The 23,000-nt window shown below is 57.3% G+C and overlaps 2 protein-coding genes across 2 annotated transcripts; one reads left to right on the top strand and one right to left on the bottom strand.

Annotated features, from left to right (window-relative positions):
* Positions 1 to 18,665, top strand: LOC112313317 (interleukin-3 receptor subunit alpha). Its single transcript, XM_071220267.1, has 12 exons — positions 1 to 453; positions 2,464 to 2,560; positions 8,166 to 8,284; positions 11,847 to 11,970; positions 12,605 to 12,737; positions 12,836 to 13,029; positions 13,422 to 13,537; positions 14,478 to 14,504; positions 15,484 to 15,580; positions 17,236 to 17,330; positions 18,125 to 18,206; positions 18,451 to 18,665. Exons 2-12 carry the CDS (start codon positions 2,497 to 2,499, stop codon positions 18,663 to 18,665), a joined length of 1,266 nt encoding a protein of 421 aa, XP_071076368.1. The 5' UTR covers positions 1 to 453; positions 2,464 to 2,496.
* Positions 18,666 to 19,814: 1,149 nt separating this feature from the next.
* Positions 19,815 to 22,884, bottom strand: LOC139440530 (ADP/ATP translocase 3). Its single transcript, XM_071220287.1, has 4 exons — positions 22,667 to 22,884; positions 21,646 to 22,132; positions 20,857 to 20,997; positions 19,815 to 20,398 (listed from the first exon to the last, which is right to left on the bottom strand). Exons 1-4 carry the CDS (start codon positions 22,775 to 22,777, stop codon positions 20,241 to 20,243), a joined length of 897 nt encoding a protein of 298 aa, XP_071076388.1. The 5' UTR covers positions 22,778 to 22,884; the 3' UTR covers positions 19,815 to 20,240.
* Positions 22,885 to 23,000: the final 116 nt, after the last annotated feature.

Here is a 23,000-nt window from a genome sequence, read left to right as displayed (position 1 = left end):
TGGCTCCGTCGGCACCTGCAGGAAGTTGCTCAAGTCCGTCTGTCGTGGGAGTCGGCCTTCGGCTGACAGCAAAGAGGAACCGTCGATAAGAAACAAGAACACGAAAATGGCAGTTTTGAAAAAGGGCTGCATTTCAGGGAAAACACACAGCTCTTGTCATTCTGCCGAACCCCAGATTCAGAGAGAGGCACGCACAAGCTTCCTGAACTAGACGCCCCTACCCGCCCCCCTGGCCACAAGCCTGGTTGGGGTGGGGGTGAGGGGGGCGGTGGCCCCGCCCGGGCGGCTATAAAAAGCTGAATCGGGGAAACACACACTGTGGTTTCTCCTCAGCTCCTGCAGCACCGAGAACAACACAATGCCAGAGGGAGGGGCCTGAAGGGGGACTCCCGGCCCGCAGGACACCCGCCAGGAGGGGGTCTCTCTCACACGGGACTTTGCTCTGCGTCCCAGGTAAGGTGCCGATGTAGGCTGGGGTGACAGCGAGCGGGCACGGAGCGTCCACTCGTGTCCTGGGAGCACCACGCAGCATGTGGACCGGGTCAGACCACGGGGAGGTGGCATCTGCGCCCCACATTCCCACTCCACGGGTCCTGCTGGCCCGAGGCCCTACAGGCAAGGGTGTGGACGGCCTCGATAGGATGCTTGCCTCGCACTGGGGCACGCCACCCTGGGGGCTCATGGGCTCCAGTGGGTCGCAGACCCTACACAGGCCCTGGCTCACACACACCCACCCCGGTGGCCCTTTGCAGCTTCGAACGTCCAGGGCATGTGGATCCTTAGAGCCGTGGGTCACGATGACCACCTGTCAGCCTGGGGCCTGCGGGTCAGGGACTGAGCAGTGAATGAGCAGACAGAGACCTGTCCACCCATACCCACAGCCTTCCCCATGCTGCTGGCATAGAGCCGGGCTTAGGTTCCCAATCTCCAGGCAGGCGGGTGGAGGGGTGCTGAGCCCCGACCCCCTAATCTCGCCTCTTCTCTGCTGACCGCAGCCTCATGTGCAGCTGGCAGGCTTGGTGCACTCCAGGTTTGTAATTGGGGACAACGGGGACGACATTACAGCCGTATGGTTCTTGGAAGCAAGTCCGCTGCGGTGGGCGAGGGAAGATGCGGGCGGGTGAGGGTGCTTACAAAGCAGGGTTCTCTGCACAGGGCGTCCACGCGGACGCCGGGTACCGCGTCCCACCCGACACCCAGGCGGCGGACCGCAGCCACCGGGCGTTCTCTGTGAACGAGAGGCATGTCCCAGGCCGTGCTGATGTTTCAAACGCTGACCTTCCTTTCGTCCCGAGACGGGCTGCTTTGGCCTTCGAATAAACACGGCCTTAAATGTCACACAGTGCAGCGTGGGGACGCGGCCCTCGCTCGCCTCCTCCTAGGCCCTGTACTGCAAACGGACGGCGAGACCTGTGTCCCCAGACGTCTCCACTAACAAGCCAGTCTCCTGTCCTGGAACTGTCCCTTCGGCCGGCCGCCAAAGCCAGAGTGCTGTTTGCGAAAGATGTGTCAGCGTGAGGGGGGGGGGTGGGGGTGCCTCAGGAGCGTGTGAGAGCAGGTCGTCCTGGGTCAGGGGGGTCGTACATGCAGTGCCAGTGTCCTTAGGGGACACACACACACGGGGGAAGCCCTGCGGCCCACCGGGGAGGGTTCTAGAAAGAAGTCCCGGCGGGCACTGCTGGCCAGCGCAGGGCTCACTTACCGTAACTGCGTCCCTTCGGAAGTCCTCTCGGCCCTGGCTGCTCGGTTTTAATGAGACTTCCTTCCACTGCTCCGTCCTCGCGGCGCTTCCTGGCGCTTTTCCTGGCGGGTGCTCTCCGGGGTCTGGGCGGGGCGGGAGCCGAGGGGCCGCTGAGAGCCCAGGGCGGGCGCTCCTAGAGGACACACTGAGCTACCCACATGTACCCATGCGTGTGTACTACCACGCATGTATGCACGCACAAAGAGCACACGAGCAGACATGTGAGCACAGACTGGCACGCGCGCGCTAGCACACACGTGCCTGCACATGTGTACGAGGCATGCACACATATGCATGCACAATGTGTGTGCACGTGAAGACACTGGCACGCACAGCCTGTGTGTTGCACGTGCACGCACACGTGGAGACGAGGGCACATACGTTGACGCGCGTGCACACGTGCGTGCACCACTGTGTGTGTGTGCGCGCGCCCGGAGGCATGTGGGCACACGCTGGCACGTGCGCGCGCACATGTGCACACACGCACGCAAACACGGGTGTGCACACGCACGGACACCTGCGTGGACACACGTGCACACAGCCATGCACACGCCCACCTATGCACGTGCCCACGTGCAAGCACACACCCCAGAGCCTTCCTCCTGCACCCAGCTGCCTGCTTCCATAGCACTCAGTTCCCAGGGAGCTCCCACCGCCCACTCCCGTCCCCGAAGCCACGCCCACACGCTGTCCGCCCACACGGTGTCTCGGTTCTCTTGCAGCAGCTCGAGCCCCCCCAGGGGGCCGCCTGCACCATGGCCTTGCTGCGGCTCGTCGTCTTACTGATACCCGTCTGCAGTGTGCTGCCGCTGGACCCAGGTAGGCGCACCCCCCCCCCCCCAAGGGCGCGGGCTGGCCGCGGCGTTCTGCTCTTAGTGAGACGGTTGGTGCTGACATCCCTGTAGAGTCCCATGCTGCCCAAAGAGGCAACACAGCGCTTTGGGACCCCCAGTGGGACCACGCTGCAAAGCTAGCACAAACCACAGCCCAGGACCCGGAGCTCAGCACCGTCAAGGGGCGGGGCTTGGCCGTGGCTCAGAGTCCACAGCTGATCCCTTCCTGTCTGCGGATAGTGTCCTACTCCTGGGAAGACCACAGCAACAGGTGGAATGCTCACGTCCTAGCCTCCCCACACGCACTTGTGACATATTGAGGGTGGCCTCTCTGCAGGTGTGGCCAACTGAGGTGAGGACCAGCGGGGGCCTTCGGCTACAGCATGGGGTCCTTATAAAAAGGAGGAAGTTTAGGCCCATACACGCCCTGTGAACCCCATCACAATGGGAGCTGAGCTTGGGGCGGTCCACCCACAAGCCAACAAATGCTGAGAACTTGGGGCACCCCGGAGAGGCTGGGCGCGAAGCCTGCAAACATTCCTCCCCAAGCCACCCGAGGCCAGTGACCCTGCCAACAGCTAGATCCCCACCACTGTGAGGATTTGGGGGGTTATTTACTAAAAAACACCAGTGCTTTGGCCCTAAGCGGTGACACCTGGGATCAGCGTCCCTCCGTGAAATGACCGTGTTCTGGGAGACTGCATCTTGGGCTGCCAGAGCCTTCCCCTGGTGGTGTTCTCCCCATGGCCAAGGACGGAGGCCACAGGGACAGAGGACACACAGGTGCTTCCGATTCACAGCCCGTACGCTGCCCTGGGCATCTTAATGTGTCCATTTTCCCTCTGTTCACCCAGAAATAAAGGGCCTTCCAAAGGGAGGGGCAACCGCATTTCTTTGCGATCCATACGAACAGCTACTGGGGAAGCGCTGACTCAGGCAGGAGCCTACACAGGGTCCCCAGGAGGAGACGCAGGGGTGGCACTTAGGAGAAGGGGGAGGGGACAAGGACACCCGCAGCAGGGAGGCGTGGCTGTGGGTGCAGATGACATGACGTCGTGATGCTGATTCTCAACAGTGTGTTTCATTCTCAGTCCTGTGCTCATCCGTCCAGTCGTTACCCCGTCTGCTTTCCCGTTACCTTTGCAGACAGTTCTTTGGGACACAGGGTGGCTTTCGGCCCCATGCAGAGGTGACTCAGTCCTGTTTCAATGCCCACAGGTTGGAGGCATCCAGTGTGCGAGGCAGCTCCCCCGGGGGGGGGCGGTGGCTCTGTTTTAGAGGGGCTCCATTTGTGTTATTTTTCTTAACACGTAGGGGCACGATTTTAGAGCCTCAGCGTGTTGGAACGAAGGAGGTATTTTTAAACCTCCAAGGCCCACGCCCAGCAGCTCAGGCTGTTGCATCACCCAGGACGGCAGGGGCTGTGGTCCCGGCCACCAGATTTCATAACCCTTATCCAGGGCCATCCTTCCCTAAAGGTGCGTGGGGGCAGCTGTGGGGTGCTGGTGGGGAGGCTGGGGCATCTGCTCGGGGAGCCTCCTTTGTCTGCTCAGGCTGATACCAGCTTTCCACAGACACGGTGATTTCTGAGAGTTCTGCAGGCTGGAAGTCCACCACCAGAGAGTCGGTGGCTGGTGCCTCGTGAGACCCCCGTGTCTGCCTTTTCTCTGTGTCCTGACGTGGAAGGTGGTGGGGCGAGGTCTTTCCTTGCCAGAGGGACACGAATCCCATCCTGGGGACCCACCGTCCTTGCCTCATCTAATTCCCAGCCCCCCGGGAAAGCCCTCCCCTCCCAACACCGCATGCTGGGAGTCTGGGCTTCCGTGCATGAATTGGGAGGAAACTCATTCAGGCCCTAACAGCTGCTCCAACCAAGGGCCACAAACTTGGGGCTTAAACAACAGACATTAACCCACTCTCCTCCCCCCGCCCCCTGTTCTGGAGCCCAGACGTCTGAGGTCCAGGTGTGCCAGGGCCGTGCTCCTTCCACAGGCTCCAGGGAGGGGCCTTCCTGCCTCTTCCAGCTCTGGGGGCTCCAGGCGTCCCTGGGCTGGTGGCTGCGTCCCTCCCATCTCTGCCTCCGTCTCCACGTGGCTTCTCCTCTGGGTCTGCATCTCCTCTTCTGTCTCTCCTCAGGGCACTGTCATTGGACGCAGGGACCCCCTGACCCAGGACAACCTCCTCTCAGATCCTTCCCCCAACCCACCTGCAAAGGCCCTGTTTCCGTGTAAGTTCCCAGGTTGCAGGAACCATTCAATGACCCAGAATCCTCCCCTGGGGCCCCTCATGTGGGTGGAGGACTTTGCAGGTTCCACCCAGGACTTTTTGGGTCAGAGTCGCAAGTGCCCCACATTGCTTCTGCCCTGTTTCTTTGGCAAGCACGTGGTCCCGGGGCGGCAGCCGGGGACCAGAGAGACGAGCAGAAGCAGGGGCCTCTCGGGTGGGGAGGGGGCCTCTCTAGTTCTCAGACCCCCTTCCCCTCCTCCTGGCCTTCTGAGGGCCCCTCTCCGGGTCCCTGCTGGGTCAGTAGTGGTGGCCGTGTTTGTGGTCTCTGCAGGGCTGTGGGCATTCCACCATCACTGACCACAAGGAGGAAGTGAGTCTCTTTCTAGGACAAATTGACTGAAGCCAAAAAGATGTAGGCAACATGCTCCAAAATTGTAACAATTCCCTGCTAAAGACCCTAAAGTGCCCACCTTGTGCGGCTGCACCTCAGAGGCCATGGGCACGGGACACGATGCAATAGAAGAGTCACACCAGATGCCCGGCCTCCCTCATGTCTTCGGGAGACGTGGTTAGTCATTCACTATAGAGTCTGAATTAGCTGTAGGGTTTCCATACTTATTTTTTTTGAAATCAGGGTAAGAACACTGCCTTTTATTTCCAGTTTGCTGAGTTTTTAAGCCCAAACGGGTGTGAACAATTTTTATAAATCCCACATGGTTGTCTTTATTTTTTTTTCCTGCTTCTATTGAGAAGATAATCTGTGTTTTGTTATTGATATTGGCGGTGAAGACACCCTGACGGACCTGGAGTTACTAAGTCTCACGGGGCGGGAGGTCTTATCGGTTTCATATGTGGCTGGGGTTTCTTTCATGTCATTTAGGGAAGAAATGTTGTGTCTGTGTTTATAAGGAATATTGGCGTCTACTTTATCTTTAACACCTTGGATTCGGCATCAGCATCACACTGGTTTCGTCAAATCCGTCGGGACATTGTTCCTGGCCCCTTCCTCTTTCAGCAGTTGGAGGAGGTTGGTATAATTTCTTCCCTGGTAAAAGGAAAGAATCCATCCACAAGGCTTCTGTATGGGAAGAGTTTTATTAGAAATTCTATTCTCTTCTACTTGATACATTTGTAGCAGCTGCGATACGGAATGAATAGGTATCCAGCTACTCAGGGTTTCTGTTTCCTACATCAGTGTTAATTTCTGTCTTTCGAGGAGTTTGTTTATGTTACATATTGTTGACTATATTGGCATGAATGTGCTCAAATTTCTTTTATGTTTCTTTCGTTTTTAAAGATTGTGTTTACTTGTATTTAGAGAGACAGGAAGGGAGGGAGAAAGAGAGGGAGAGAAACATCAATGTGTGGCTGCCTCTCCTGCGCCCCCTACTGGGGACCTGGCCCGCAACCCAGGCATGTGCCGTGACTGGGAATCGAACTGGCAACCATTTGGTTCGCAGGCCGGCAGGCAGTCCACTGAGCCACAGCAGCCAGGGCGAAATTTCTTTCATTTGTCAATTGCAGTGGGCATGTAACAGTGTATTAGTTTCAGGTTTACACTATGGTGATTATATAACTTATAAAATCATCCCCCAGGAAGTCTGGTATCCACCTGAGAAATATGTGTCATTTTCCCCACTTTCATTCACCAATTTGTTCATTGTCTTCCTCCCTTTTTTTTTTTTTCTGGGTCATTCTAAGCCAACGGTTATCTATTATATTCATCATTCCATACACCCGGCTTTGGGGTGTTTTGAATATCTGTACCCTTCTCCCAAAGCCTTTTCAATTGACTTTTCTCATATATATTATTTTAGGGATTTGGTTTTCAGTTTACTTTTTAAGTTTAGTTTGCTCTTCTTTCTTGCACTTCTTAACAGGAAAGTTAGGCCATTGAATTTAAACCTTTCTTTTCTCACATGCAAATTTAAAATTATAGATTTCCTTCTAAGTCCTGTGGTAGCTGCCTACCACATTTTTTTATTTTACTTCTATTCAGTTCAAAACACATCCTCAATTTTGTTGAGATTTCTTTTTTTGATGACCCATGTGGTGATTTACAAGTGTGCTGTTTTATTTGCCAATATTAGGTGTTTTCCAGATTTTTAAAATTGATCTTGAATTTGATTCTGTCACAGTGAGTAAATATACTGCGAATGAGTTAAATCTTTTTCAAATGTACCAACACTTAGTTCAGGTTTTATACGGTTGCAGTTGGCACAAAATGTGCTTCTGGGACTTTAATTTAAGCTGTCTTTACAGTTCTCTGAGAGGTTTTCCAACAACATGAAGCATTGCTCAGCTGGTGAGCTATATAACAACATGAATATCACTAATTATCGTGCCTCGTGTTTCAGGAAGTAGAGCAAAAGATATATATTCTGTTGCAACGTGCAAAGCTTCTATATAAAAGATATATATTCTGTGTGAGAGAGTGAGCTAAATATCTACACCAGAATTTGTGGTCGGTTCTCAGCGTGAATCTATCCTCGGAGATACCTGGTTACGAAAGGCCCATTTCACCTATGAGAGGGGTCCCCCCAAAACAGAATTTATTTATGAAACATTGCGTATTTATTTTTGCATGTTTAAACTTCAGTCCCTTCGCAGGACTCTCCATTGGATGCAATACACCTGTCGAGACATTTGTTTTACTGCTGAAAACAGTGTCTGAACGTGTCGATTCTGATGCGTTTTAGTGCGTCTACCATTTTTACTTTCACTTCTTCCACATGGGCAAAACGTTTCCCTTGGAAGACTTCCCCCGCCCCCTGGGGAAAATGAAAAAAAGTTACTCAGGGCGAGATTGGGTGAATAGGGCAGCTGGGGCACGGGGGTCATGCCGGTTTTGGTTAAAAACTGCTGAAAACTCAGTGTGGTGTGGGCAGGTATCAACGCCCCATCATGAAATGGGGAAGCGCCTTGAAAGAGTCTTCAAAAAAAAAATTCCCTGAAGCTGAATGCAGCCTCTCACAACAACGCCAGCTGGCGCACTGATACAGATGGGTTCCTAGAACTCACACCCGCTAGGGGAAGCCTGTCCAATAAGGGGCCCACTCTCCAAAAGATAGTTCTGAGTTTTTTACGGGGGTGGGGGCACAGTTCTTTCTTTGTACACCGGCATGGCAGACATGATGTGCCGTTCTGAATGCTCCCCCCATGAAGGGGGGTGGCGGAGGTCAGCTCATGAGTGGAGTAAGACACTATTGCCTGTGACCCCTGCCAGCTCCGGCAACCCCTCACCTACGCTGAACGCCACTTCCCGGGGCGTGGGCTACTTCAGAGCGAGAACAGAGGTCCCCCACCCCCCAAGGTGCCGGCTCCAGCGCGCCCGCTTGTCCTCACTGCACTTGTCTGCATTTCAGGCCTCAACCCGCCCATCACGAACTTACGGCTGGACCCACGCAGTAAGAGGTTGACCTGGGACCTCCGCGGAAATGTTTCCAGCATCAAGTGCTATGTGAATGGAGGTTCTCGCAAAACGGTAAGCCAGCTTCCCTGCACTGGCCACGCTGCCCATGTCCGGCTGTTTCCGTGAAGGCTGAACCCACCTCTGACTCCACAGAGATGCGAGCTCGGCGCCGGGCACAGCGGTAGGATGTGGGGAGAGGATTCCCGGGCATGGGGCACAGGGCTCGTCCTGTGGAAGGTGTCGAAGGGGACGGGGTGGCTGTGAACGCAGGCTGAGACACTGCAGGGGCACAAGCCAGCCCCACGGCAACGGAGTGCTGAGGCATCCCCGTCCCCCACCCCCTCGCCGCCCACCCCACGCCAGGCCCGTCCTGGCTCAGCTTCCCCTGTGTCCGGCTTTGGACGCCTGAGGACTGGCACTGACCTCTCGGGCGAGCACAAGAGAATTCCATCTGTTCACCACGTGGCGTGTCTCACGAGGAAAGGGAGCCATCCGCTTCCTTGACAATAAACTTGGGGTCCTGGAATCACTGTAAATTTAATGCCGTCCCCATCGCCCTGGTGTTAGTCTGTTCTCGCTGCCCTGATTGAGGACCACAGAGTGATGGGCTAACGGTGCAGGCTCATGTCTCCCCGTTCTGCAGGCTGGAGGCTGAGACGCAGGGGCGGGCAGGGCTGGCTCCCCCTGAGGCCTCTCTCCTGGGCATGCGACGGCTGTCATCCCCCTGTGTCCTCACAAGGGCGTCCCTCTGAGTGTGTCTGTGTCCCCATCTCCTCTTCTTAATAAGGACCCCAGTCCTGTGGGATCAGGGCCCCCCCCTAGGGACCCCATTTCACCTGCATCCCCTCTGGAAAGATGTATCTCCCAAACACAGCCAGATTGGGGTTAAGACCTCCAAATCTTTAACTTCAAACTCTTTGGCCAAATGGCGGACTACCCTCTCAAAATAGCAGCACAGTGTCCTTCAAAGTCTCTCCTAGAAACTCGTAGAAATGCTTGAGTTTGGACTGCTGTCCCGCACGGCGGGCGTAAAACTACCCTTCTAGGGTGGCCCTGCGGCCCCCACCGGCGTGTTTCCACTCCTTCTGGCCTACGCACCATCTCCTCCAGTCGGAATCCTCTTCCTCCCGCCTTCCCGCTTTACACACCCACCTGCTTGGCGGGTGGGTCTGCTTGTTTTTGAAAACCTACGCATCCTATAGGAGCTCCATGAGAGATCGTGCATGGGAAGCACATATTGTGCCACCTGGAGCGCCGGAAAATATCTAGGATCCGCGGCGACCGTGGATGCACACAGCTTGCCTGGCTGTGGAACTGTGAGCGGGTAATTTCTGCCCCGCAGTTTTCCACGCAGCAACACTGGTGTTCAGACGTGCGATGGACGTCATGGCGATGTTCTGTCCTTGGAATATGAAAACGTTTCTTTCTCCCTAGCAGCGCCCCCAAGCGTCTGCCCCTCCGCTCCAAGCCTTGGGTGCCGGAATTCTCGGCATCAGTGGTTTTGTCTGTGGTGCTGCCCATTCAGTGGGTCTTTTCGATCCAGAGACTTACCTCCTTCCGTTCTGGGATGTGTTTAACTTTTTTGTGAGGGATTTTCCTCCTTCCATCTCCCTCTGTCTCTCTCTCTCTCTGATACGAATGCTGTCTTTCTGGTGTTGGTCTTTCAGAACTGGTCCCTTCATTCTCTTCCCTCTTCTTTTATCTGGAAACTGAGTATTCCATACGATTCTTCCATCCCTAATTGCCCTGGGGGATTGGCCGATTACCAACATCAAGTTCTCCTCCATTGCCAGGGCCTGTTAGTTCTCCTGTCCTACAGCTTTACCCGAACACATGTCCCAATCCTGTTATATATGGTCTGATTTCACTTCAGCTCTCGGAGTTCCACAAGCTACTTTTATTTCTGCTTCTTTCACATTTTTTTTTAATAGGGTCCTATTCTTGTCTTAGAACTGGAGTGTATCTTATTTGAGCCCTAAGCATATCCCTGCTCATTTACTTTTAAGTTTTCTTCTCCCTGGCTCCTCTCCAGCCCCTTCTTTTAGATTTTGTTCTCCTTTATGTTTTAGTTTCTATCCCGCGGTTACGGGATTTTACCAGAATTCTGTGAGCCTCTGGTGGTCTGCTCACGTTTTACGAGTCAGGGACTAAAGATCTAGTTACACGGGCGTGAGAGAGCGGTTTGAGGTGTGGGGGCTTCTGGCTGAGCGACTAGGGGGAGAATGCCTGATACCAGCAGAGTGGGGGCTTTCCTCTGGGGCCGATCCGATTCGCCAGAAATGACACGTCCCGTGTCCCTCACGGACAGAAAAGGCTCAGCAGCTGCACGCCGGGGCCCACAGGCAAGACAACTCGGCATGCAGGGGACAGACCTGCCGCGGGTGCCTCCACTTTTCCCAAACCCCGGCTCCCTGCTTGAGAATGAGATCTCGGCGTCCCCGTTTTGCACGAGCTCAGGGCGTGAACGCCACAGCGCTGGGGCTGACAGGTGGCCCCAGAGGCGCCCTCGGCACCGGTGAGGCAGGAGGGGAGACACCTGCTCTCCCACACTCTGCCACCCGCCGGTCTTCTGGATACATTTGTAGCAGCTGTGTTACTGGGTGAAACGAGAGTGAATGTCTTTATCTGGGACTCCTAACCCGCATGATGTTAGAAAGTTTGACGTTTTCCTGTGAATTTTTTGTACATGTCGGTCGGTGCCAAGCTGGAACACCGCGTGATTCTGATCTGTTACGCTTTCCTCTGATCTTTGATTCACGTACGTTTCAGTTTTTATTTTATCAGTTTCGGTCTCCCCCATTGCCATGTCTTATGTATTACTGTATCCTCAGGAAGGTATGCTCTGTCTATATTTATTTGTAAGTGGAATTATTTTACAGCCCGTTTCCTAGCTTTCCACACAAGCAAACTTAGTTGTAGCTTCCCCTCACAGCAAAGTTGAGGGGAAGATGCAGAGGGTTCCTGGGTGTCCCCTACTTCCTCGGCCGGGCCTCCCCCGCTAACAACCAACACCTCCCACCAGAACAGACATTTCTTACGATGGATGAACCCGCCCTGATTACCCAGAATGCACAGTTTCTGTCTGAGCTCACTCTTGGTGTCGTGCATTCTACAGATTTGTAGAAATGTGTGATGGCATGGATCAGGCAAAGTATTTCCTCTCCTGTTAAAAAAAAAAAAATTCTGTGTTCTGACTACTCATTCCCTTTCGCTCCTACCGAAGGCCCAGCGAGCCCTGAGGAATTCACGGAGTTTCTTCTTGTCCTCATGTACAGCTGGCCTTGCTGGCATGCAGCCGGGATGGGAGTGAGCCTGTAGATAAATTGGGAATAACTACAGTTTTCATGAAAAATCTAAATATCCCTCTGGCTGGTGTGGCTCAGTGGATTGAGCACGAGTCTGCAAACCAAAGAGTCACCGGTTCGATTCCTAGTCTGGGCACAGGCCTGGGTTGTGGGCCAGGTCCCCAGTAGGGGGCGCCCTACAGGCAACCACACATGGATGTTTCTCTCCTTCTTTCTCCCTCCCTTCCCCTCTGTCTAAAGATAAATAAAATCTTTTTAAAAATCTCAATATCATCAGCATGAGACTCAGTGTGTCTTCTCAACAATACATCCCTATTTCTCTGTCTTAGGCAAAAAACAATCGTTATTGTCCTGTGTACGTATTTCCCAAATGCAAAGCCTGGAACTACACGGTCCATGCCACTCTGCCCAGCGGGGAACGGTTTTCCACGTGGATTGAGTATCCCAGGCAAGGTGAGCACAGAATCTTCTCTTTTGGTTCTCTTTTGCCTTCAATGACGGCTTGCTCTGCGGAATGTCAAAATCAGTCCCTTGACCTTGGAAGCATCTCCAGGGATTGAGGCTGAAAAAAAAAAAAAAAAAAAACCCTGACGTTCCCAAAAGGACAAAACCGTGGCAACAGAGAACAGGCTGCTGGCGGGCAAGGTTGGGGGCTGGAGGGAATAAGGTGACATTCTAGAAGGGCCACGTGGGGGATCCTTGGTTGAGAGACGGCCTTAGCATTTTGCTCTGTCGCTGCGGAGAACCCACACAGAATGTCTCTGTATCCTTCCTTACAGCTCTGGGGGATGTCCCGGGATCTCGAAATCATAACATTACTCTAAAATGGACTTGGCCTTTCTTTCTTTCTTTCTTTCTCTTTTCTTTCTTCTTTCTTTCTTCTTTCTTTCTTTCTTTCTTTCTTTCTTTCTTTCTTTCTTTCTTTCTTTCTTTCTTCTTTCTTTCTTTCTTTCTTTCTTTCTTTCTTTCTTTCTTTCTTTCTTTCTTTCTTCTTTCTTTCTTCTTTCTTTCTTTCTTTCCTTCTTTTCTTTTTTTTTTCTTCTTCTTCTTCTTTTTTTTTTTTTGCTTATCTTCTTTGCGAGCCCAGAAGGAAACCTTAGGGCGGCCGCCCAGCACCTCCAGTGTCGGCTTCATGACTTGCAGACCCTGACGTGCAGCTGGGTGGTGGGCGCGGAGGCCCCGCGGGACGTCCAGTATGACTTCTACGTAGAGGACATCATGTAGGTGTGGCCTGAGGAATGGCTGGGGTGTCCTGGGTACGGGGCAGGGGGCCGTGGGGGGACCTGGGTCCTTCGTAACCACTCCCAATGTGCTTCAGTTCCACCGACACCTGGTTGTGCCCACACTACACCAAAAAGGGGCCGGGGACACACGTCCAGTGTCAGTTTGCTGACGTCTCCCAGTTTCCCGCCGACGAAGACGAAAACCGTCTCTACCGCTTCGTGGTGCAGGGCGCCAGCAGAGAGGCCAGAGTTCCCTGCTCTGAAATATTCAAGTCTTTCTCAGACATTGGTGAGGAAGGATGCGGGATGTTTCCGCTCACCTTACAACGAAAGGGCCTTTCCACGTGAGAGGCGATTTATTTGAGATCAATAGGATCAGCTGTTGGGGAAGTGCTGACTCAGGCAGGAGCCCACAGAGGGTCCCAATGAGGAGGCCAAGGGGTGGGGAGAGGCTGACCCAGAGCAGGGCGGGGGGGGCTGAGCAGATGGAAGTTCAACGTCCCAACACCCTTCAGTCCTGCGTCCCTGTCTGTTCAGATGTCCCCCCTCGGTAGCCCTGCACGGAACTCTTCTCTCCACCCCTCCCACCCCCAAATCCGTACGATGCCTGTTTCAAAGTATCTCCCGGGAGAATATTTGGATTTGTGTTACACATCGGTGCTTCTTTGTTTCCTGCCCCAGAGGAATTAATCGCACCCAACCTGACTGCAAACTGCAATAAGTCTGTTGCTCTCCTGCAATGGAAAATGTTAAGCCACTTCAGGAAAACGTTTGAGTATGAACTGAAGATAGAGAAGGTAAATGCTCACCCCGGCAAGTGCCTGTTTGTTGTCTTGGTGTGTGCCCTGGGGCTGCAGGGCTGATCTCTCTCTCTCTCTCTCTTATACACACACACACACACACACACACACACTACAGGAGCCCCAAAAGGATTTAGCTTCTGCAAAACTAAAGTCACGTTGGCTATTCACAAGACACAGAGACGATTGGCAAAAGCAAGTTAGAGAACAGAATGGTTCTTTCTTGCATGTGTACCTGTCAAAGGAATGATGTTTGGGAAAGATAAGGAAGCCTCCGGAGTCTGGACAAGCAACCAGCCTGTCCGCGGCTGGCCCCTGTACGCCCAAGTATCTATTTAGGATATCTATGTATTGATTTACATACAATATTATTCATACTCCATCAGTGATCATTTTGTACTCAATTATCCATTTGCATTTATTATTTTTACTTATTTACGTTATATTTTCATTTATCCTCCACTGACTGTGCCATACTGAATTGTCTGTTTGTATTTATTATTATTTTTTAAGATTTTATCTATTTTTAGACAGAGGGGAAGGGAGGAAGAGGGAGAGAAGCATCCGTGTGTGGTTGCCTCTCATGCGCCCCCTACTGGGGACCTGGCCCACAACCCAGGCATGTGCCCTGACTGGGAATGGAACCGGTGACCCTCTGCTTTGCAGGCTGGCACTCATGCACTGAGCCACACCAGCCAGGGCTCTCTTCGTTATTTTTGTGTGTTGATTCAGTTACGGTATTTGTTATTCATCCTCCATTACTGGTCACTGTATACCCAAGCATCTATTCAGGACGTCTGTGCATTGGTTTACGTATGGTATCATTGATTATCCGTTAGTGAGTGCTTTGTGCTCAGTGTTTCTGGAAACCTAAACGAGCCAGACCCTCTGCAGGGGGCGGGCTGCACACTCACGGTCGTTTGCTTGTGTCTTACAGGGCTCAGAGGTTACCATCATTCAGAACGTGAGTGTCCCCGCATCCCCAGTCCCCCAGCCCTCCTGCCTGGGGCATCCTATAGTGTAGTTTTCAGTGTGAAGGACTCTCTCCCCTGTGGGCCGTGCACCCTTAGGGCAGTGTCTCCGCGGAGGAAAGAGGACCCGGGTGTCTGAGACAGAGGGGCCTGGTCCTGCCCCATAGGGCCACAGTCGCCCCTGAGTTCCTCAGTGGGGGGTGAGGGGTCACCAAACTGTGAGCTCTAGGCAGCAAATCCCACGGTGCCACCCAGGGACCCACGTGTTTGAGAAGAATCCATGAACCTTGGCCGTGAACTCTGTGTCTCTCTGTCCCTCGTTTTTCTCTAATACTCTCTGTCTCTCTCCTGTCTCTGCCTCCGTCTCCATGTGGCTTCTCCTCTGGGTCTGCGTCTCCTCTTCTGTCCCTTCTCAGGACACTGTCATTGGACGCAGGGCCCCCCGACCCAGGATGACCTCCTCTCGGATGCTCCCCTCATCCCGTCTGCAAAGGCCCTGTGTCTGAATAAGGCCCCACTCACCTGTTTTAGGGGATGTATCGCTCTCGGTGGGGGTGGGGTGGCAGTATCCCACCCTCTGAAGCACTCTCCACACAAACCCCGCATGGCTGCCCCCCCATTCTTGGCCTGGCTGGCGGTAGCCGGGCCGTATTTACTTACCTCCCACGGACTATAAAGAACATTTTGGTCTGGACGCCAAGAGCCTGGGCTGAGGCGGGAAGAGGGCTCCAGGGGGCCCCCCGCCGAGCACAGCTGTGTCCCTGCAGCCCCGATCGGGGCTGGTCGGATTCCTTCTGGGGGCCTGATGGAGGGTCCTGGGGCAGCTGTAGCAAATACCACAAACCGGGTGTGTTCAAACACCCAAACTTCATCGTCGCCATCCCGGAGGCCAGATGCCCGAGAGCCAGGTGTCCCAGGGCTGTGCTCCCTCCAACAATGGTCCTGTCTTCCTTCTTTTCCGTCCCCCAACAGGACCTCTCCAAAGACGCCTGGCTGCTGCCCAACCCCGGAACCTTCACAGTGACCATCCGAGCCACGGGCGGCCGGTGGAGCAGCCCCCAGCGCTTCGGTGAGTGGGGCGCCCTCTCTCTCTCCCTCCTGGGTGAGCAGTGAAGGTTTCAGGCACTGTCCCTCCTCAAGGGAGCCCGTGAAACCTCCTGGGATGTCTGCTACCAAAGCAAGTGGGGGTCACCTCACCTGCTCTGTGGACAGCAGGGCTCCAAGGACAATGGGTGATCACCCCATAGGAAGGCAGAGGGTGGAGACTGTCCCCGAAAGAGGCACCGGAGCCGTGGAGTAACACAGCTGTCCCCGGCGACGGGGCCCTTGTTTGCTGCCCAAAGTCGTCAGTCTGGGGACAGCAGCACTGCCTGACGAGACAGACGTCCCCAGGGAGAGGGCTGCCACATGTCCCTGGCCTGCTCTGGAACCACACCCGCTTCCCGGGCTCTAGGACTGTCCCGTTTTGCGGGTGGCTTGGCAGGGAATGTTTCTCTTCAGACCGGCAGCTGATGAGACCAGACCCACCCCCAGCAGGGAGGGCAATCTGCTTTACTCCACATTGACTGCTTCTCACAGTCATCTCACCTTCCAGAACTACCCTCCCCACCCCGCCCTGGCCCGGTGGCTCGGTGGGTTGGAGTGTTGTTCTGCATACCAAAAGGTGGGGGGTTCAAGTCCTGCTCAAGGCAGAGACCTAGGTGGCATGTTCAGTCCCAATCAGGGTGCGTATGGGTTACTTGGAACCTGTGAGGCTCATGGCCCCGGAGATCCCTGGAGGTCTTCTGGCTCTGGGGCCCCTCGCAAGCTTGGTCTGCAGCACCCCAGCCCAAACCTACTCCTTACAGGGAATCGTTCTGGAGAGACCCAAAGAGCAGGGGGAGAGCCGTGTGCAGCTGGGGGCGCTCCGCCAGGAGGGGTGGGTGCAGACACAGGGCCCCTTTCTCTCCTCTCCACCCTCCTTCTGGGGCCACATCCAGGCTTCCTGGACAAGGAGCTGGCCTCACCCCTGGTGGCAGATGCTGTCACACCTGGGTGCTGCTTCCCTCCTGCTTCTGCCCAGCCCTGCTGCGGCCTCTGCCCCTCCTGAGCTGCGTTCCCTTGCTGGACTCAGTGTCCCCGACCCTCAGGCCCCCTGTCCCTTGGCTGCTGGGCTCTCCGTCCTCTGCCCAGGCTCTGCTGCCTGTCCTGCTTGGGGGCGAGCAGGTCACTGTCGCCAAAAGTTTCGGCCATCAAGATGAATCTTTTAATGCGGTATGTTTAAAAAAAAAAAATCAAAATGGACGTGAGAAGTTCACGGTGGGCACAGTATCAAATTCAAGGACTCAGGGAGACAGAACGCAGGAGGCAGGGGCAAAGGTGGTGGTTCCCCTACAGCGTGTCCTCGCGTCCCCAAGGCCACCCCAGCGCGTGTCCCCCCCCCCCCCCCCCGCTGGGTTTGGCTGGGCCACTGACGCAGCAGAATCACGTGTCACATCTTTCAAAACCCTGGCGCTGCAGGGGGGTCCCTGCTCAGTGGCCAGGGTAGAGCGCACGGCCCTAGTCCCAAGTGTCCCTCGGTGGTAGGGGCGTCAGTCTACAGGGGAGGGTCACGTGGGGTTGGAGGGATTTGCGTGGGTCCCGGCGCGCAGGTGCCCGCCCACCCCTCCGGGGCCCCGGGGAAAGGGGCACAGCTGTGTGAAGCCGCCAGCGCCATCCCGAAGCACCACTCTGTCTGTTCCCCAGTGTGCGACCAGGAGGACCGAGCGAGCCTCTCCGTCTGGCTGATCCCACTGGCCACTCCACTGGTGGTGGGGGGCCGCGATCCTTCTGTGCAAAAAGTGAGTCGCCCGCATCTTCCTGGAATGCCGCGCTCCAAGCGCTTCCCCCAACCTCCCCCGCGCGTGCGCGTCTGGCCTGCCCTGCCCAGTCGAGCGCCCGCCTGTCCCCGGAGACCTGCAGGCGTCCCAACGAGTCTTTCTGAAACGTGACCCTGGTTTCGGCTGTCGGGTCCCAGCCGGATGTAGGCAGCTGGTACCCAGTGCGCGTCCTTGAGGTCCCTTCCCTCCCTGGACCCTTCACACGTGCCCAGAGGGGGAGGCGGGCTGCAGCCAGGCACACTTGTGTGTCCCCAGATGCCCCCAACATTGCTCCTTGAAACCCTGTGCAGACTCGCCAACCCGCGACGCCCTTCACACATGTTCCTGGGTCCCTTCCCCGACCCTGAGGGCAGGCCAGCGCCAGCATCACTGCGGGCGCTCCCAAGTGCCCACGGCTCCCGGCGCCGGGTCCTTTCCGTGTGCAGGGTGCTCTGCCTAATTGAGGGGGTGCTGCATGGCCCACCCAGCCCCGGGGTCCCTCCTAGCTTCGCCCCCACAGCCTGAGGAGAGGCTGGGTTTGAGGAGTGGGCCGGCCACCGCCCCAGCTTCCTGCAGAAGCGTTAGAGGAGGAGGTTGCCATGGTGAGAGGCACCTGGGGGCTGGCCTTTGGGAAGATGCAAGGCCCAGCTGCAGGCGAGTCGCTCCACCCAGGCGGGGGGAGGGAAGGTGGGCCCCGACTCCTCCTCCAGGGGATGCAGCAGGCCCCACGGGCCAGGTGCTGGCTGGGGCTCAGGGCTCAGGGGACTTTCTTGCAGGTACGCGGTGATGCAGAGGCTCTTCCCTCCCATCCCTCACATGAAAGACCCCATCAGGGACAACTTTGTGCACGAGAAGATGGTACGTCCGGGCTTCTGCAGGCGGGTGGGTCTGGGGACCAGGTGGCCACAGCCCTGCCTGGGAGCGAGATGCTTGTCTGCAGGCCTGGCAGGTGGCAGCCCAGGAGGGGCCGTCTCCACAGGGACTCCTCCAGGAGGGCAGGTCGGGGCAGGCCCTGGGTGGGTTGGCTCCTGCTGCTGCCCAGGGTGCATTCGATACCCAGCGGGGGGCCTTGTGACCCACGCGGATGTCCCTCACCCCGCAGATGGCCTGGCAGGCGAGCGCGCCCGCCCCGGAGGACTGTCCAGTGGCCGAGGTGCAGGTTGTGAAGGGCCCGTGAAGCGGGACTGGCTCTTCACCGGGGCAGGTCCCCACAGGGCCTGGCAGCCTGTGGACAGCGGACGTTTCTCACGGGCGGGGAGGAGACACCTAAATAAAGTGCTTTTCCAACCCACTCACTGGTCTGGCCCCTCACCCTAAGGCTGCCAGGACAGCCCTCGCTCCTTCCTAAGTCAAGGGGCGCCGAGGGGATTTGGCACCATCTACTCTGTTATCTGCTTTCCGGCGCCATCACCTTGGCGTAGGTAACGAAGGAGCTCACACTCCTGGTGTGGGAGCCCCGGCGCGGCATCTGGACAGCAGGGGACCCCGGGCGACCCCCACTGCTCACACAGCCCTCCCCGGGGACACTGGACACCCACCTGCAAACCATGGAAAAAGGATGAAGCGCGTGGGCGCCCACACACCTGCCCACAGGAACCGGGGTCTCCAGCGGGCCTCCCAGCACACGTGCCTGGCACGGGAAGAGCCTGCCGGTCTTTAACCTTGTTTACTCACATGCCTCAGCTTCCAAGTGCACGGGGCGGGGGGCAGATGCCTGCAGTGTTGGCTTCCAGAAAATGACCCCCTGGAGTGGCAGAACATGGCCTTCACAGGGCACCCTCGGGCACCAAGGGCAGATCTGATCTTGACTCGGGAACGGGTCATTACACAGGCCCGGACTTGCCTGGTCTCTCCGGGGTGGGAATGAAGGAGGGGGGCCGAAGAGAGCTCCCACCCAGAACCCAGCCGCTGCCGCAGAGGCAGGCAGGATGGATGGGAGGGGACGGATCCCCAACGTGTCCAGCGCCAAGCAAAGGCCTGAGTGGGTCGGAAGCCGGTTCCTCTGCTGAGGTGGCAGGGCCGAACAGTCTCGTCCCTTTGGCCTGCAGGAGCCACCTGACCTTGGGGCTGGCACCTGCCAAGGTCTTGGGCCGGCAGGCTGCCTCGCTGGACAAGGATGCCGACAGTCTGGTGCTGGCATGCCTGCACTCGCTCTGCAGCAGGGCCTGGGGCCAGCCCAGGGCAGGTGTAGGTGTGGCACGCAGAGGGGGCACCACGCAGGGTCCCTAGGTGGGAAAGCACTGCAGGGAAGGAGGCGGAGGGACGTGGGGCTCACGGGAGGGAACCTGAGGCAAGCAGGGCCCTTTTCTGGAGGGATTTCCAGAGCAGGGGCACCCGGTGGCCACAGGCGTCTCCCACCTTCACTTGCTCCTCACCCCCCAAGGGCGGCCAGGGGCCTACTTACAGGGCGCACGCAGCCCCTGCCCGACCCCTGGTGCCCCTGCACCGGAAAGAAAGCACCTGAGCTGGTTCTGTGTCTGGTTTTAATTGTTTGCAGCAATGCCCAACATAGAACGTCATCGCAAATGCTCGGCTGTGCAAAAACGAGAGTGCTTAGGTACAAATGGGCGACATGATTTCCTTTAAATAAAACTAAGCCCAGCCGGGTTCCCGGGAGCACGTGGGCCCCGGCTCCCAGCCTGCGTGGTGCAGCGGCCCCGCCCGCACGCCCCGGACGCTGGGGTCCCCTCCCCCTCCCCGTCAATGCATGGAATCAGGGTGCCGGTGCTCATGGTCCCAGGGAGCCGTCCCCGAGCCCTGCCCGGGCACCGCGGGTGCCCCAGCTGGGCGGGGACAGTGGAAGTTCTGAAGGTCAACGGTCCGTGACAGGGAAAGGTTCTGTGTGGCTCCTGGTCCCCGGGCCCCGAGCCCCGAGTGCCGATGCGGGACGCGCTAGATGACCTTCTTCAGCTCGTCATACAGGACCAGCACGAAGGCGCCGCCCATGCCCCTCAGCACGTTGGACCAGGCGCCCTTGAAGAAGGCCTTGCCGCCCTCGTCCTTGAAGATCTTCCGCCAGCAATCCACGGTACCCTTGTACATGATGTCGGCTGCAGGCGGGCGGGTGGCGGGGGGCAGCAGGGTCGTCGGGAAAGAGGCACAAAGCGGACCGAGTGTCAGACTGCGAACCCCAGATGCCACCCTCAGGGCCACAGGAGGGGGGTCTGAGCACAGGCCGAAGAAAGGCCTGGGCCCCCAAGCGCCCCGCCAGCCCTGTTTTGGGGGGTATGATCAAGCAGAAGCCTGCAGATCCAGTCTCCTCCCCTCACAGGGCATGTGGCCACCTCAGCCAGCAGGCTGAGGACAGGGCAGGGACAGCTCACAGGTGGCACGGCTGAGGCACCGCCTAGAGAAGGGACACGTCCGTGACCAGGCCTCCCCACCACACAGCGCCACCCAAACCTCTTTGGGAAGGGCCACATATCTTATGGCTCCAGGCTTTCTAGGGCCCCAAGGCCGCCCGTGGGGCCTGCGGGCGGCCTCACCCCCCAGGACTAGGACACGGTACCTCCTTTGCGCCCCGACTGCATCATCATCCGCCTACGCACGGTGTCGAAGGGGTAGGAGACCACCCCCGCCACGGCTGTCACACTCTGGGCGATCATCCAACTCACCACGATGTGGGTGTTCTTGGGGTCGGGGAGCATGCCTGTGGGGTCACACCCCTGTCAGGCCCCAGCTGCCCCCACGGCCGCCCGAGACCGGAGCTGCGGTCATCAACCACCCCCTCCCCCCCAACCCCAGTGCGGCTCCCAGGACCAGGTGATGCTGGAGAGGTCAGGACAAGCTCAGCTCTGGGGCCCGGGGTGGAGGACGCCACCTGCAAGGCACCGGGGACAGTCCCAGAGCACAGCTGAGTGCCTGGGAGGGGCCTCTCCAGCCCAGGGAGGAAACGAGCCACCCGTCTGTGTGAGGCTGTTCCCTTACACAGCTGCCAGCAGGCCTGCGCCCTGACATTCCGGGGAGCTTACTTTAGGGACTGAATTGTGTCCTCCCAAAATTCCCTGCGGACCTCCAGGCCCCAGGACCCCAGAACACAACAGTATTTGCAAACATGTTGCTAAAGGGGAGGATGAAGGTGAAATGAGCTCACTAGGGTGGCCCTGACCTAGTCTGACGGGGGTCTTTATCAGAGGAAATGGGGACACAGACACAGACAGAGGGACGGCCGCGTGAGAACACAGCGGGAAGATGGCTCTTGCCCCCCCCTGGGTCTCAGACTCCAGCCCCTGGGACTCAAACCACAACCCGCTGCCAAGTGCCCTTGTCATAGCCGCCCAACCCAGGACACACCCACCTTTGGCTGTGTCGTAGATGCCGAAGTAGGCGGCCCGGTAGATGATAATGCCCTGGACTGAGACGTTGAAGCCCTGATACAGGCCCCGGATGCCGTCTGACTTGGTGATCTTCACCAGGCAGTCGCCGAGGCCTTTGAACTCCCGCTCGGTGCCCGTTTTCCCCACGTCGGCTGCCAGGCGGGTTCTGGCGAAATCCAGGGGGTAGACGAAGCAGAGAGACGTGGCTCCGGCGGCACCGCCCGAAGCCAGGTTGCCGGCGAAATACCTCCAAAACTGCGTGTGCTTGTCCACGCCTCCCAGGAAGATCTGCTTGTACTTATCCTTGAAGGCGAAGTTGAGTGCTTGGGTGGGGAAATAGCGGATGACGTTGGCCAGGTTGCCCCGCCAGAAGGACAGCATGCCCTGCTCCTTGGGGATGCGCACGATGCAGTCGACGATGCCCTTGTACTGCTTGTCGGCCGCGATCTGCTTGCTGGCATGTTGCACCTGCAGGGTGGATGCAGAGGGCTCACGGGAGAAACAACCCAGAGGACGGTGTTCTTAGCAAACTACCAGTTCACAACTGGGCTGTCGCCACAACAATGTCGCCAGCAACCTCGGAACAAGGTGGCAACTAACGCGTTACACTTGCAACAGTTTCACAACACACTGCACCTGACTGACACTTAAAGCTGCACAGATGACTATAAAAGGGAGAGAAGAATTTAAGTCAAACAGGGAGCACTGGCTGGGCCCCGCCGCCCAGCCACCCACAGGGTACGGTCTACGCAGCCGCCAAGCGCACAGGTCACCCGCCCGGCCCAAAAAACGCGTGCGCGCCACGGCCCCCGCTCTGCGCAAGCGCACCGCTCACGTGAGGAGCCCCCGGAAGTCTGCGGCATGGACAAAGCAGTGCGGCCTCGCACTTCCGGCGCCCTCCCGCCGGCCGGCCCCGGTGGACGCGACCGGCTAGGCCTGCTGCCCCCTGCCCCGGTCCCGATCCCCGGCTCCCCGAGTTCGCGCATGCGCGCATCGCCCCACCTGCAGCAGCAGCTTGACCCGCTCGATAGGGGCCACAGCCGTCTTGGAGATGGCGGCGGCGATGCCTCCGGCCAGGAAGTCCTTAGCGAAGGAGATGGCCTGTTCCGTCATGGTGGCGCAGCTGGCGGCGCAGAGGGCGCAGAGTGGAGTGGAGGAGCGTAGAGCCGGAGGTTAGGCGCCGCTAGCTCAGCGCTGCTGCGGCCGCCGGGACCGAAAGGACGGAGAGGCCAGGGCGCAGCCGCTAAGGCGCCGACGCCCCGCCCGGCGCCCCCCGCGCGCCAATCCTACTGGCTGCGTCGCACGCCTATGCCCCGCCCCTCCCAGCCGCCGCGCC

This window comes from Desmodus rotundus, chromosome X (genome assembly GCF_022682495.2).
Source record: "Desmodus rotundus isolate HL8 chromosome X, HLdesRot8A.1, whole genome shotgun sequence".
NCBI lineage: Eukaryota > Metazoa > Chordata > Mammalia > Chiroptera > Phyllostomidae > Desmodus > Desmodus rotundus.
The sequence above is the reverse complement of the archived record's forward strand: the minus strand, read 5'-3'. Positions and strand labels throughout refer to the sequence as shown.